The following is a 14,860-nucleotide window of genomic DNA, read 5'->3' on the forward strand; positions in this document are numbered from 1 at the left end:
TGGTGAAGTTGGTGTTTTTCATTTTATTTCACGTGACAAGCGCAAACTTCTTTTCGTCAATCGCGGTCTCAACATACAAATCCAAACTTTTTTGGGGTTATGCAACGCTTTCGCTTTGAACAAACTTAAATTAACATTCAACATTCAACTCCGCGAAGTACTTCGGACAATTTTAGTGCAAACCTCGGCTCCTTCTGCGGGCGCTCCCCAAAAAGTCCTCGGGGCCCCGCGACTACAAGTGCATCTTCTGGTGGTGCCTCCTGAGGTGATAGTTCCTGGAGAAGCTCTTGCCGCACTGCGTGCACTTGAACATCTTCTGCCCCAGGTGCAGCATTTGGTGCGCCTTGAGGCTCTGCGGGCGGCTGAAGCTCTTGCAGCACTCGGGGCAGCTGTGGGGCCTCACGCCCGTGTGCTTCCTCTCGTGCCGCTTCAGGTCCCCGGACTGCCGGAAGCTCTCGCCGCAGTGCGTGCACAGGTACGGCTTCTCGCCCGTGTGCGTCCTGAGGTGCACGTTGAGCTGGCCCGTGTACGAGAAGCTCTTGCCGCAGTGGGGGCAGGTGTACGGCTTCTCGCCCGTGTGCACGCGCTGGTGCTGCTTGAGGCCGTAGTGGTTGGTGAAGCCCTTCCCGCAGTCGGTGCACAAGTACAGCACCTTCACCTGCTGGAAGCACGTGTGAGACTTGAACGCTTTGCCGCTTGCGCAGCTCTTCCCGCAATGCGGGCACACGTACGTATTCCCTCCTTCTTCCTCCTCCTCCTCCAGCTCCTCCTCTTCCTCTAGCTCCTCCTCCTGCAGCTGCTCCGCGAGGCTGTCTGGGTCGCAGCGAGACAGATACTCCACCGGGTGGTGCCTCTTGACGTGCTTGATGAGGTAGCTCTTCATGGTGAAGGAGAACTGGCAGAAGGAGCACGGGAAGAGCTCGGACGAGCAGTGATACCTCATGCAGGTGTTGCTCTTCTGATGCTGCTTGAGGTTGCCGGTCGTGGAGAAGACTTTGCCGCAGCGGTCGCAGCTGAAAGACTTGGCGTCCCGGTGCACCACCTGCTCGTGTCTTTTCAGGAAGCCGGACTTGCTGAAGGTCGCCCCGCACTCGCCGCACTTGAGCTGCTTCGACGGGCACTTGTGCGCCTTGAGGTCGTCCGGGTCCCCGTACGTCCGCTTGCAGCGATTGCAGCTGAACCATTTGTGCGTCGTCAGCTTTGCGTTGGCGGCGGCGGCCGGCTTCTTGCGGGCTGCCGCCCTTCGCTTCGGGGCGATGAGCTTGGTTATGGCCGCGATTTTCGAGCCGGCTCCGAGTCGCTGAGGCCTCTGACGTTGCCGGACGGACTCGACCGCTTCAGCCGCCGACGATTGCGGGGTGAAGTCCGGATCGTGGCTCCGATCGTCCTCTTGACTTTCCTCCTCCGTGTGGTGCTCCGTGATGTGCTGCTGGAGGGCGTCCACCGAGGGAAACCCCAGCGAACACTCGGCACAGCTGAAGGGCATGGTGGCAGGTTCCTCCGGGGCCTCTTTCACCTTCTTGACCCTCTTGCTTTGCTTCTGGTGATGCCGCAGGTGCCGGGTCAGGTCGTTGTACTGGCCGAAGCACTTCTGGCACACGGTGCAGACGTACGGCCGCAGCCTCTCGTGGACGGTCGCCTTGTGCTTCCTCAGGGTCGCCTCGTTCGAGAAGCTCCTGCCGCAGTCCGAGCAACCGAGTTGGGACGTTTCCGCATCTGCAGCGGCGGCGCTCTCGCTTTCGGTGACATCCATAGCTTCTTGTGCATCCTCGCTTTCGTTCACGTCCTTCGTTCCCTCAGCGACAGCCGGATCTGCAGAACTGAAGAGCTCGGACGTCGACGTCGAGCTCTCCTTTGTCTCACCGAGATCCGGATCGGGAACAGCGCCGGCGTCCTTGGCCGCCGCCGCCGCGCTCTTCCTGTGAACCAGCTGGTGCCTGATCAGGCCGGACGCCTGCGTGAAGCTTCGCCTGCACTGCGGGCAGCAGTAGGGGCGCTTGTTCGAGTGGACGCATAGCTTGTGCCTCCGGAGGTGAGGGATTTGCTTGAAGATCTTCCCGCAATCGCCGCACGTCATGGACTCGACGGAGTCAACGTAAAACGCCGCGGGGGGAGCCGAGTCCGCATGGGAGGCGGGACCTTCGGCTCGCGCCGCCTCTGCAGGAGCCGGCGCCGCGTCGCCCCCTTCGGGCTGCGCGTGGAAGCGCTCCGCGTGCCGCTGGAGGAAGGACTCCGTCGTGAAGGACAGCTGGCAGCGTGAGCACGGATAGATCTGAGACGTCGCGGTCGCGTTACTCTCTACAATTTAGGAGATAAAAACAAAAAGAATCAGGACAAAGTTTTTAAAAATGTTATTTGTGTGTCGAGGGAAACCTGGGTAAGTAAAAGGTACCTGTTGCGTTCAACCTCATAACCCACACCTGGCTCCAAGCTTCACTGAACCGCGCCAGAAATTTGCCGCTGGGCCACACCATGAGCTCGTCTCCCTCGTGTATGGCGCGACAGCAGTGGAAGAGGATGCTGCCTTTGTACTGGACCGCCAGCAGGTTGGTCTCGTCTTTGTTACGAGCGCATTTCACGTACCTGCGTGAGAACAGAGAAGAAAAATCTGTGGCGTAATCTCATCAAAATGAACTCCGAGGCTGAAAGAGAAACAGAATTAAAATACATTACCTCATCCAGTTGGAGTGAGATTCTCTGGTCGCGTCGATGTACTCGTATTCATCTTTTTCTTTGTAAATCTGCAGGGTGTTTGACAGAATACGCACATTTAACGACGGCTCACCGCAGCAAGAAGTATTTAGAAGAGAGGGTCGCATCTGATCTCACCTCCCAGGAGAAGTCGCTCGCCATGGCGCCTTCCCTCGTCGCCGCGTCCCCCTCGTACGGTCCGAAGTGCATTCCCGGGGACACCGTCGGCCCGTGATTTATGACCCCGACGCCGGCGTTGGGAACGCTGGATCTGCCCACCGTCAGGCCGTATGGCAGCGTGAGGAGGGCCCTCTGGGGGAGGCCCGCGCTCGCCGGAAAGTCGAGGATGAAAGACGGGCCGATGGGGACGCCGGCGGGGTCGCTCCGGTCCTGGAAGAGAGTCAGACACTCCTCGCAATCTGGGAAAACAAAAAAAGGAACACGGCAGTTTAACTACATGCTATTGTACGTTGAATAAAGGGAATAAAGACAAATAATGCCATACTCTGCAGTGCTGTTCTATCTTTGGATGGTGTGGGAACTTTGTGTTGAGCCCAGTGATGCTGTGCATGTGAGGAAGAGGAGGAAAGGAGTGTCTCATGCTTACAAAAGTCAACCTCGGGGTTTTCTCCGTGCCCCACGGTGTCCAGCAACTTCTGGATTGGCGTTTCTGCTGCCTCCAAAACCGGCATCTCTAAACAACAACAAAAAGGCACCAATTAGGGGAAACGTATAGATTAAAACAAGTCGCATCACCTGTTTAAATGTAGCACCAGTACACGTTTCATACCTGCATGGCTGTTGGTTATACACTCCTCTGTTATCACGACCTCCTCAATGGTCTCGACCCACTCCACCCTGGTGCTCTTGGCCGCCATGAGTGCAGACTTTTTGGGGGGTGAGTGGATGGGAACTAGCGCTCCTGAAGACACATTACTCCACCGATGCGCTGCGCAGCGTTAGCACGGCGGGCTAAGAGATAGCAGCTGCTTGTGCGGCTCTCATGCATCATACAACACGATGCAACTACTTCCTCAATGCAGGGTTTGTATTTTAGAGGAAACGTGGGTTGCTGCTCGAGAAGCAGCGGCTGTAATCCTCCGTGTATTTTGCTCCGGGGAGATCTGGTTTTAGTGCCTCGGACTGGACCTGACACCAAACTATCCCGAGACTGACGCAGTTTTTGCCCCCGGAAGCAAATCAATCCCACTTTCAGCGTAAAAGTCGACACTGACGTCTTTCTGCTGTCCTTTAAAATAAAAAGTAGTCACTTAGCTGATTTTAAATCACCGTAAATGCCGGTTATCTACTAAATCTCTTTCGCCCCAAAAAGTAGCATTTTAGCATTTAACACGAGCTTTATTTTGGTGAAATTGGTGACGTATGTTATCAGTTGGGTATTTATAGTCTGTGGTCGGGAGGTATTACAACGGCGCCGCTGGTGTAGTGGTATCATGCAAGATTCCCATTCTTGCGACCCGGGTTCGATTCCCGGGCGGCGCACGTGTTTTTTTTTCTCCACGAGATACTTATTTTAATAATATTTATAGTTGTACAGTCAAATTGAGCCAATTACTTTTTTTCAATTCATGGATGGATTCACAAAATACACATTGTGTATATATTTACTGACGCTAACTTATCGTACACTGTAATTCACTTTAATGCATGCACTGGTGCAATATTCACTTTAAGTACTTTATACAAATTCTTTATTTCATCTGTACATTTTTTGTATTTCATCTGTATATTTTATATATTTTTATTCCATATGAAGATTTTATATATTTTTATACCATCTGTATATTTGTATTCAATCTGTATATTTTATTCCATCTGTAAATGTAATTTTCATTTTTACTGCTAATTGTTTTCTTAAATCTTTACTCTTTTTTAAACCATTCTACTGTTTATATTACTTGTGTCTTTTTATCTTATTATTTATTACTTGTGAACAGTGCTACTGTAATCCTGTAATTTCCCCACTGAGGGACTAATCTAACTTTACCATATGACATTTAATTGTTATATTGCTGTACTATACTACAGGTTATCTTGTATTTTATTATTAGGTTCAACCTTATACTATCTAATTTATTCACCTTCTTATACTGTAGTATATTATAACACAAAAACACTGTGACTTCATGTCACGACCAACACAATACTATTATCATCATATTGTTGTGCAATACAGTTATATCTTTCATATTTTGTGTCTTTTTTTGCCTTAAGTTTATTGTATTTGTGTTAGGGTGCAAAATAAGCTTCATTGCATAGAATAACTGTCTGTGCATATGACAGTAAAAACAACTTGAATATTAGTCTGTTTACAAATATACCAGACTTGCTGCAATTATTCAGATTAATTTCTTAATTGTTCATGTATAGTTTTCACTTTGACTTCTTTTCCTATATGTTTTGTCCATAACATATTCTAGCAAAGTCCATCACAAAGACTTCCCAGGACAAAGGAAAACCTCGAGCATCCAACCTGTTGTCTGGCAACGCGCTGAATGAAGTTGTCCAAAGAATCAAAAAGCCTCAAAAAACAACAACAACTGTTGCCTCGCGACCACAGAGAGCACAACAGAGACCCCATGCAGCGTGGAAATGAAGCCAGCAGGTACATTTGGTGAAAGTGCGCCGAATGGTTGCGCCGAGATGTGCGGGATGTGCCCGCCGTGCGCCTTTGCGCCGACGCCGCCGGCCTCCACTGGGAGTTTGTGGAAAGTGTCCGACTACTTCAAGAGGAGCTTCGTGCTGGAGCTGCTGTTGCGGTGCAGGAACACCCGAGTGCTCGAGGGCCTCCACGGCGTGCTGGCTGCGGCCACGTCGGGGACTTTGTTCAATTACGCCCGGTCACGCAGCCCCACATACACGCTGGACTACCCGCGCCGCCGCGGTGCAGACTGGCCGCTGGACGAGAAGCCAGTGGGCATGGACGTGAAGGGGATCTGGCGCTGGTTCGACAGCAGCCCCCACTGGGTGCAGTCACGTTATCTGTCCCATCTGTTCTCCCTCTGCGACTGCGAGCTCTTACGCATGGTGGCGAATTTAACCAGCGTGCTCCTGGTCAGACAAAAACGAGGGTTTCTGCAAATTAAAGGTAAAAAAAAAAAAAAAAAAAGTATTGTACTGTAATTCAACGTTTCCACCGCTAGGTGTCAGCAGAGGGCACATACAGTTGCAGAGCTGCCCGTTCAAGAGATGGCTTTTCATTTATGGAGGGATGAAATGAAAGCAGATCTTTTGCTCAATCACACTTTGCATTGTATATTCTGATTATTATCACTTATGGTAATCGTGTGCACACAGCGAGTTGTGGCAATACCAACTGGCATGACGTGACCAGTGATGAAGACTCTGAGGACCCGGCTCTCATGGTGATGCCCGGATCCTGGAAATCTGTGTCTGGAGTGAGCCGGCACCGAGACTTCATAGGCTGCCTCCCGGTGGATCTGTCAAAGAGGATATTAGGTAAGGCAACACACACATGCAGGCTGCCAGATTAATATTATTGATATGTTTTAATTAATTTGAAGGATTTCTGGACGCAGTTCATTTAATAGTGTGCACTTCTTTAGTGTCGACACACACAGTCAAACAGTATTGCAGTCCACTCAAGAGGAACCCATTTTGTCTCTAGACCTCTTTTTCGTTGTATTTGAGTCGTTGTAGGAACCCCAAATTAATTACAATACTTGTGTTTATTGTATGTATTTGTTCAGCAAAGTCTTGGGAAAAAATGTATACATGTATCTGCAAAAGAAATCACAGCCAGATTCCCCTAGACTTAAAATTGGCGCGGGAGGATTTTCTCACACGGTTTGCAAAAGGTTAAGGTCTAATGTTACCATGGGATGCAACTTTATCACTCAAGAACGCTCTTAAAACCAGCACATTCGAGTGTGCAGCCATGAGAACGACCTCGCCATGCAACCGCTTGGCTGTCTCCTGCCGATGACAAGTAACTCAACGTTTGGTATTTCTCTAAATGTACTCTAATGTATGTCTAATGTACTGTTCATATTATTACTGCTACAACCTGCTGTGTTCTTCCAGGTCTGTTAGACGAGAACACGCTGAGGAGCTGCCTGAAGGTTTGTCAGTGCTGGATGCCTCTTGCGCAGGAAACGTTGGAGGAAATCAAGTTCAGGAAGCTTTTCCAGAAAGAAAACAGGGCAATAATTGAGGTGGGTGATTTAGAAGTATTGATATTTAAACGTTTTTATTTCAAGGATTTGTGAAGTTTATGATTTTCTTCCCGTTCTAGATGTACAAAAGTGTGAAGAAAGTCAATCCTACTTACGCCAACGTCGTAGAAGTCCCCGTTCCCGTCGCGGGGGATGAGGACGAGGACGAGGACGTTCACTCTGAAGTCCAAAAGGTCAACGGACCAACATGGCGGCTCTGTGAGCTCCTTTCTTCTTCTCATGGATCATCTGTGAATCGTCATCTCTTATGACTTTTGTATCCACAGGCGAAGCTGTTTGGAGCCGCTTACGCCAAAATCAAAACCAAGACGGTGCAAATGGAGGAGCGAAACGTTTACTGCGGTGCATATTTCACCACGGTGCTGCTCGAAAAGTGAGTTGTTTTTTACGCTAAAAGTCTGCACACTGGATGTGAAAATGACGTCGTGAGTCTGTGTTTTGTGTCCCGGACAGAGAAGACTCACATCGGGTGGTGGACTACAGAGGTGGAGCGCTCATGGCGACGGGCTCCAAGGACCGCGTGGCGTGCCTGTTCCACGTGGCGTCCGAGATGAAGGCGGTGGCGGTGGCGACGCTGAGCGGCCACACCGGCGCCATCCAGGCCGTGCTGCTCTGCGAGGACAGAGACCTGCTGGTGACGGCGGGCCGCGATATGAGTATCAGGTGAGGAAGAGGAGAAAGAGGAGGAGGAGGAGGAGGAAGAGGCGCTAACTCGTCGACCCATCACACCTGCAGGTGTTGGAGTCTGAAGACCGGCAAGTGTGAGATGCTGCTGAACGGTCACACTGGCACCATCAACTGCCTGGACGTGCACGCCGACAGGCTGGTGTCTGGAGCTAAAGACTGTAAGGTCAAAGGTCAGCAGATTTGGAGCGATGCGTATCATTGTTTAGACCTTTTCAACACATTTTTTACCGGTAATCGCATTTGTTTTCAACAGTGAAAAAGACCCAAGAAGAAGATTATCTGCCAAAAAACATCCATTCCTTGCATCCAAGAGTACTTGTTTTTATTGATATGGAGAATAATCTGTGTGTTTTCACAGTGTGGTGTCTGCACACGGGGAAGGAATTTGAGGGCTTTTGGTTCCAGCACCCCGGCTCGGTGCAGTGCGTGAGGATCAGCACGAGCTTGGTGTACAGCGGCTGCAGCCGGGGCCTCGTCAGAGTTTGGGACATGGAGAAGGCGTCGCTGCTCCGGGTGAGAACGCCAGTCGTCCGCGGAGAAGCGGTACGGACACGTTTAAGCGCTACGTCGTCTGGAATTGATGAAGTCTTTGCTCGTGTCGGTCTCGTTGTCCCCTGAAGGAGATCGACACCCACCGGAGCTCAGTGACCTGCATGTTTGTCGACGAAAGGCACTTTTTGTTCGCGGACTCCGGCGGGAAGGTCGCGGCCTGGAGCGTCAGCTGTGACGTTGATCACTGCCTCATGACCTTCAAGCACCCGAAGTAAGCAGGAACTCTGATCCCATCATTTCTCTTTCATTTGAATGGATTTTTAATCACAGAGAATACAAGAGGTTTTTTTCTTCTAAATTTGTGGGGTTTTATTTGGAAATTTAAATATTTAATCTCAGAAAGTCAAGTTTTTAGTATGGAAACCCATTTCAAGAAGTAAAAGAAAACGATTATGAGATTTTAAAAAATCATAATTAGGAGATAAAGTCAAAATCATGAGAGAGATCTCATAATTTCGCATTTAGAAAGTCATAATTATGAGATAGATTTTCTATCTCATAATTATGACTTTCAATCTCATAATTTCGACTTTATAACTCATAATTGTGACTTTCTTATCTCATAATTTCGACTTTATAACTCATAATTTCGCCTTTTCACTCATAATTACTCATAATTTTGCATTAAAAAAGTCATAATTATGAGATAGACTTCCTATCTCATAATTTTGACTTTATAACTCATAATTATGACTTTCTTATCTCTTAATTTTGACTTTATAACTATCTCTAACTTATTTTCTCATAGTTTTTTTCTTTTACTGACAGAAATGGGTTTCCATACTCTTCTTTGTAAAATGACACTTTTAATCTTGTAAATAAGTCTATCTTCTTGAAATATTACCACTTATCCAAGGCTGCGTTGTTGTTTTTCTTCTTGAATACGCTGTATAAATGCCCAGAAAGTCACTTTAACAATTTATTTTAATTCAATTCAGCGTTTTCTTTGTCTGTTCATGTTTCCTGACAGTGTGATCCATTAGTAACTAATCCAAACACACTTAAAGTAACCGATGTTCTGGTAACATACATGTTGTCTGTCCTGCAGGGAGGTCAACTCTCTGACTCTCCTTTACCTCCGTGTCATCACCGGCTGCGTGGATGGAAAGATTCGCATTTTTAATTTCCTCACCGGCGTTTGCCTGAGAGACATCACGACGGAGACCGAATCCGGCCGCCTGCTGTCGCTGCACTGGCACGACAACCGGTGAGTACGTTTACTTTATTTTATTTTCCTGGAAAACCTTCCCTCGTGTGGCGCTCGGGAGTTCAAACCCATTCGCCCCTCGCACTTTCTTTTCCCACGGCCGTCCTTCAGAATAATGGTGAACACCAAGTCCGCTGTGAAGCTCATCCAGTTCGCCAAAGTCTTCTGGGATTACACGGAGGCTCGGAGCGCTTCCTCTTCCGAGACGTCGCTCCGAAAGCTTCCCGCCGTCTCCTCCGCCGGGGCCGATCGCACCCAAAAGATGCGCCACTGTGACAGGAAACCGGAGGGAGCTGGGCCGCTGTACCACACCCGCTTGCTGTCCGTCCTGCAAGGTGAGCGCGCTCAACGCACGTGTCAAGAGATGGCGGAAACACGTGTCGTGATCAGCTTTTCCCCTTTCGTAGCCAGAAAGCGCTGCGAGACCCCGAAACGCTCGCTGGCGCTGAGCGAGAAGGCCACGAGCGAGCGGGTGAGGCGCAGGGGGCTCCATCACCCGCTGACGCGCGACTCCATGCTCCTCAAGGTCAACGCCGTCCAGAAGGCGCTGTGCATGGACGAAGTCGGCGTCAACATGGAGCGCAACGCCGCGCTGCGGGACTCCTGGGGCCCCCGCTCGTCCCGGGACCCTCCTCCTCCTCTGCACCTCGGGGACCAGACCCGGGCGTGGACCGCCCCTGACCTTCATCCCGCGAGGGCCAAGACCTGCGTTCCCATTTTGAAGAGAGCCAAGGCGGGAAAAGCCATCCGGGGAAGAGACGTCTGCACCGCCCCCGCCGACGTGGCCCGGAGGTCGCTGCCGGACCTCGGACGGGCCGCGAATATGGGCGCAAGCTTGCCGAGGATCAGCCCGGCGGGTCCGAGATTGTTGGATCTCGTGCTGTGAGCAAAAACTGTCCGAGGGGAAGAAGAAGCGGGGGAAAGCCTCGTGAGTAAAGTCACATTTATTCTAATTATATGACATGATGTGTGGGGAAGATCTTTGTTTCCATATCTTTAAATGTGGTGTTTCATCAAAGCTCCACTAGAGGTCACCATTGTATCATCACCTGGATTATTGTACAGTAGTTTTGCAGTATGTTATTTTGAATTTGTTTATTTTAGTTGATGCTAATAAATGGAGGGAGAAGGGCACAGTTTCAGAGTCTTTTACATTTGTTTTTAGGTAGTTTGCATCTATTATGTAATGAATCATCTGAAACAAAAAGAAGTATTTCCACATTTTTCTCTTTTGTGAGTCCAACCGTTATAATAATCCGCTTCACACCTGCTGTTTGTGAGTCTTTCCCTCTGTTCCCATGCACCAATTCTCCTTCAGTTAATGCATCACCCTGAAAAAACACTCAAACTTCACCAATCAAGCGACAACAAATACGTCTGCCATACTTCAAACAAGATGAGTGCAGTCATCCGAGCGAGCCAACTAAGTTTGTCTCATCCTGAGAGAAAGAGAGGCTTCACCCTCCAGCCCCCCCCCCCCCCCTCGCTGCCTCCAGGGCATCATTAGGGCGCGAGGAGGTTGAAGATCAGGCAGAGAAGGTCCTCTGCTTTGACAGCAGCGGCGTGAACACAACAAAAGGCCTCCGAGGAGAACCGACCGGCTGAGACGTCTCGCTTTGGAGGAGCTCTTTCTTTCAGGAGCGCTCATGAATTATTCCTCCCGTGGAAGTGTGACGTCGGGCCGACAATGCAATCCTGGGCTTAGCTTCGTCATGCAGCGCGGCTCCCCCTCATTGTTTCATCAGGTACGGAGTCTCTGGTCTCTTGTGTGAAATCACAGCAAAGTTAGAAAAAGGCAAAGTGTTCCTGCTCTTAGACCTTCTGCTCCCTCGAGCTGGTCGGCCGGGGAGGAGGAGAGAGGTCCAGGTTCATTTGTGCACCAGGAGAAGCTTGAAAGAAACGACGGTGAACCCTCTCTCGCTGTGAAAGAAGGTGTTTTATTCAACGGTGTTGGAGGCCACTGCGTACGACCTCCCGGCTGACCTTTCAGGCCCGCGTCGAGCTCCATCTCCAAAGGCGCATATTTGCATCATAGTTCATTTGTCAAATCCATTTGATCGTCTCTGTCACGCCGTGTCGGCAGCAGGCTCGAACTCTCCTGCCGGTCACGGTCGAGAAAAGTGATTATCCAAATTACATTTTATTTATTTCTTTTTGGGAAAGGTAAAGGAGGGGGGGGGGGGGGGGGGTATTTGCATGTCACTCAGACGGGTGGCTGACTTGCCCCCGAGCTGTCCAGATATGACGCCCTCAGCAGGTTTAACGAGGGCCGCATCAGTGGATACGCAAGGGATTAAATCTGCCCTTTTGTGATGAAAAAGCAACCTAGTCTGGACGTTTGTTGTGTGTCCTGGACACCGGCGGAGAGCCGAAGATAACGCCGAAGCTACTCCGCCCGGCCGGGAGCGGTTGACGTCAACACGGAGGAGCAGGCTTGAACTTACAGGCCGGCTTTGAACCGAACACATTTCGGATCCGGTAACCAGATCCATGCGCCTTCCTGACCTCATTTGCAGATAGAGATCATAAGCGAAAGCGGATACGGCCAGAAGGAAGGAAAAAAAAAGAAAAAGGGAGGACAATTAACGGGAACACCATTACCGAGAAAACCGGGTGCTGATTGACGTCCACGGCCGGCCAACGGCAAATAGATAAGAGGGGGAATCTGATTGCTCGGTGGTTGGATCGCGGGCGGCGGCGGCGGCGCAGCAGGTTTCTGGTTTAGTGGAGTTGGACGTTCAAAGGCCCCTGATTGAGCCAACAAAACAAAGAGAGAGAGAGAGAGAGAGAGAGAGAGCGCTGAAACCGCTGTGACCACACACATCAAGGAAGACGATCAAAGAGGCGTCTGCCGGCTGCGACGGACGTGTGCGCTAAGTCGTTACTCGCAGATTAGCTCGGCGCTAGCTAACACGCGTCAAAAGAAAAAGCGCCACAGAGGCGACACCTGAATTAGCCGACGCGGACGCTAACACAAAGAGCCCCCTTGTCCCTCTACATCGCTCTTGATTTTGTGTTTTTTTTTGCGCTTGTTGCGTGAAGTCGAAACTCTTTGTTTGCGTTGTGAATTGACCGATTGTACCGCGAGACCATCTGGAACGCGTTTGTTTGATAATTGCAAAGAGATTATTTGAGAGCTGAACAAAAACAAACCAAAACAAAATCAATCACAGATAATATTACAAATATTACAGTTAAAAGTTGGATCTGATCTTGTAGCGCTCGGCCTCACGAGACCTGTTCATGGACCCGCTAATCCGGAACTATTTACCCAATCATTGTGTGTTTTTTTATCCTAATTTTACAAAGAAGATGTCGTGTGTGCACATTTCTTAAAATCTCACTTTTACATCGGCGCAATTAAACGCTCGCGCAGTCTGAAAGCGACTTTAATGGCTTTACAATCCATTTCGAAATGTGGTATTTATTAGATTTTCACGAGCATGTCAGTGTGAAAGTGCTCCAGTGCGTCACTGTTGAACAAGAGAGACGGGTGTCGCGGGTCGACCCGTCGTCTCAATGGGCTCCAGTCTTCACGCGGCGGCCCCCAGACACACGCAGGCGACGGCGTTAAGTGTCATAATTTCACTATTTTCTCAGACATAAATACGGAGACGTGCGAGTCAAAGGTCGGGCCGCATAAAACTTCCCTATTTAGAGGTCAGTAGACGGCGGATCGTCTGAAGGAGGCGGAAACAAGAAGGCAATTCACACGGGGGGCGAACAGTTACAGCAAAAAAAAAAAAACGACATCTGACTCTACTTCCTGTGTCGGAAACGAACAGAAAACGAATTGTAAAGCTGCACCACAAAGGCCTTCATGCACCACAGAAGAAGAACGAGACGGCGAGAGAGCCGCAGAGGACGAGCACCGGCCTCTTTGTTGGATGCAAAGAAACCATTTTTCTACTCACAATAATCTTTTAAACGCTTCCTGGCAACAACACCACATCCACCAACTCCTAGCTCGAGATAAGCAGCGCGCCGACAGCGTCGAGGGGAGAGGACGCTTAACGGACATCTTTATCTGGACTTTTTCCTCATCGTTTGAGCGCTTAATCGCAGCCCGACTCACAATTTAGCCGCTCGTGTCGAGTACAGATGTTTACTCTCCGCTGGATCCTGATACCGGCGGAGCGCTCGCTGCTTTGGAGAGGTCGCCTGATAAGAAAGAGGCCCTCCCTTCCTCTCCTCCCCGTCGTCGGTTGTGGGCCAAGCAACTGAAAAACTCACTTTCACAGCTGGGTTTTGACTCTGGTCCCGGTGCTGTCATCCCCGTTTTGCATTAATCAAGTAGCTGCGGCGCGGCGGTGACCTGCTGCCCTCTGCGTGATAATCCTGACGGATGTGGCGCACTTCAGTCTCCCCCTCGGGAGGTTATCGTTTCCATTTCTTCCAAACTTTCTACATCGGTTATTGCTTCAAACTTAAAACCCCCCCCTCAGAATATTCAAAGCAACTCGTTCGTTGCCATTTTAGCCTGCGGCTGGATCGACCATCTTCCTTTAACCCCGCCCCCTTGCGACAATCACAACAAATGCCGCTTTCCAGACGCGATAACTCGACGGCTGTTTGTGTCCTCGCTTGACCCCCGGCTCCACGGAGAGCCTTTTTCTTTTTTTTCGGGGGTTTTCGAGGAGAAGCGACGGGCGTCCGAGCTTACACTTTTCACAACTCAGCAGGTTCCCGGCGCATGTTGACACAAGTGCTGGGAAATAACACACACAGCCCGGGTTTTTATCATTTAGTTGTCATGTGTTTTTGGGGAAACTGACCCGTATTAGCGGCAGATGTTTTGGGTCACGGAGGGGATTGTCTGATGTGCTTTTTTTCCTGGAAGGGTCTGCTGGACGAGGGGAGATGAGCGTTTTGTGCAACCTGAAGGTCGTGGTTTGTTACTGGAGGAGGAGCCAGTTTAAACTCCCGGACCAGTCGATAATCTGGGGGGAAGCGGTTCCTTCGGTGGCAGCTGCCTCCGTACGAAGCAGACGACGCATCGACCATCACCGGCTTTAATTCAGATTTTATGGCTTTGTTTTTGTCACATTTGTCTTCACTCTTCGTTAAAGGGAACCAGGAGCGACGCTCGCTTCTCGGTTGGCCTCCGAACACACACGTCATCCCCGCTAAGGACTCTTTTTCCCCTTTTTTACCTTCGACAGTACGGGAACGGCTGCTGACGACAAGCCCTCACCTCCGGAAAAAGCCATTCCCCCTGTTTCCAGTCGTGCTAAGCTACGCTAGCCAGCTGCTGACCCTGGCTTCATATGCATCATCATGTATCTATCAGGGCGGGTGGCAAGAAAGCAAATAAGCCAAAATATGTCAATTTTGCATCGCGCGGGCCTAACGGGTCTTTCACACGCATCTGTCTGGAAACGTCTCCCTCCGAGGGATCACGCTGACCTTCAAGAAGGTTTATGAGGCCTTGGATTCACATGAAAATATTCATAAATACGACCGGGTTTCGGTGCCAGAGATGTGTCAGTGTGCGGATGAAACCGCA

At 50.0% G+C, this 14,860-nt stretch overlaps 2 protein-coding genes and 1 non-coding gene across 6 annotated transcripts; 2 read left to right on the plus strand and 1 right to left on the minus strand.

The window, feature by feature from the left end:
• Nucleotides 1-31: 31 nt before the first annotated feature.
• LOC137789613 (histone-lysine N-methyltransferase PRDM9-like) lies at nt 32-3,846 on the minus strand. The gene is made up of 6 exons (XM_068583335.1): nt 3,482-3,846; nt 3,299-3,385; nt 2,830-3,110; nt 2,674-2,741; nt 2,393-2,583; nt 32-2,298 (listed from the first exon to the last, which is right to left on the minus strand). Exons 1-6 carry the CDS (start codon nt 3,567-3,569, stop codon nt 233-235), a joined length of 2,781 nt encoding a protein of 926 aa, XP_068439436.1. The 5' UTR covers nt 3,570-3,846; the 3' UTR covers nt 32-232.
• Nucleotides 3,847-4,123: 277 nt separating this feature from the next.
• Nucleotides 4,124-4,194, plus strand: trnag-ccc (transfer RNA glycine (anticodon CCC)). The gene has a single exon. It is a non-coding gene; the product is annotated as a tRNA-Gly (tRNA).
• A 1,090-nt stretch (nt 4,195-5,284) lies between these two features.
• Nucleotides 5,285-10,493, plus strand: fbxw10 (F-box and WD repeat domain containing 10). Of its 4 annotated transcripts, none has more exons than XM_068583456.1 (12): nt 5,285-5,800; nt 6,010-6,171; nt 6,757-6,887; nt 6,968-7,081; nt 7,175-7,281; nt 7,362-7,571; nt 7,644-7,765; nt 7,954-8,108; nt 8,216-8,358; nt 9,196-9,354; nt 9,466-9,689; nt 9,762-10,493. In XM_068583456.1, exons 1-12 carry the CDS (start codon nt 5,305-5,307, stop codon nt 10,238-10,240), a joined length of 2,502 nt encoding a protein of 833 aa, XP_068439557.1. In that variant the 5' UTR covers nt 5,285-5,304; the 3' UTR covers nt 10,241-10,493. The 4 variants fall into 4 exon arrangements, with proteins under 4 accessions (XP_068439557.1, XP_068439558.1, XP_068439559.1 ...); XM_068583457.1 differs by having other exon boundaries at nt 7,644-7,753; XM_068583458.1 differs by having other exon boundaries at nt 9,881-10,177.
• Nucleotides 10,494-14,860: the final 4,367 nt, after the last annotated feature.

The sequence above is a fragment of the Clinocottus analis genome, unplaced genomic scaffold (assembly GCF_023055335.1).
Source record: "Clinocottus analis isolate CAN_PGR_092001 unplaced genomic scaffold, fCliAna1.0.p SCAF_19, whole genome shotgun sequence".
Classification (NCBI taxonomy): Eukaryota; Metazoa; Chordata; class Actinopteri; order Perciformes; family Cottidae; genus Clinocottus; species Clinocottus analis.

Coding starts and splice junctions, on each gene's coding strand:
- LOC137789613 (XM_068583335.1), bottom strand. CDS start 3,569: ATGGCGGCCAAGAGCACCAGGGTGGAGTGGGTCGAGACCATTGAGGAG. Junction 3,386..3,481: donor TATAACCAACAGCCATGCAG/GTATGAAACGTG, acceptor GTTGTTGTTTAG/AGATGCCGGTTTTGGAGGCA. Junction 2,742..2,829: donor CGAGCGACTTCTCCTGGGAG/GTGAGATCAGAT, acceptor AACACCCTGCAG/ATTTACAAAGAAAAAGATGA.
- fbxw10 (XM_068583456.1), top strand. CDS start 5,305: ATGAAGCCAGCAGGTACATTTGGTGAAAGTGCGCCGAATGGTTGCGCC. Junction 5,801..6,009: donor AGGGTTTCTGCAAATTAAAG/GTAAAAAAAAAA, acceptor GTGTGCACACAG/CGAGTTGTGGCAATACCAAC. Junction 7,282..7,361: donor ACCACGGTGCTGCTCGAAAA/GTGAGTTGTTTT, acceptor TGTCCCGGACAG/AGAAGACTCACATCGGGTGG.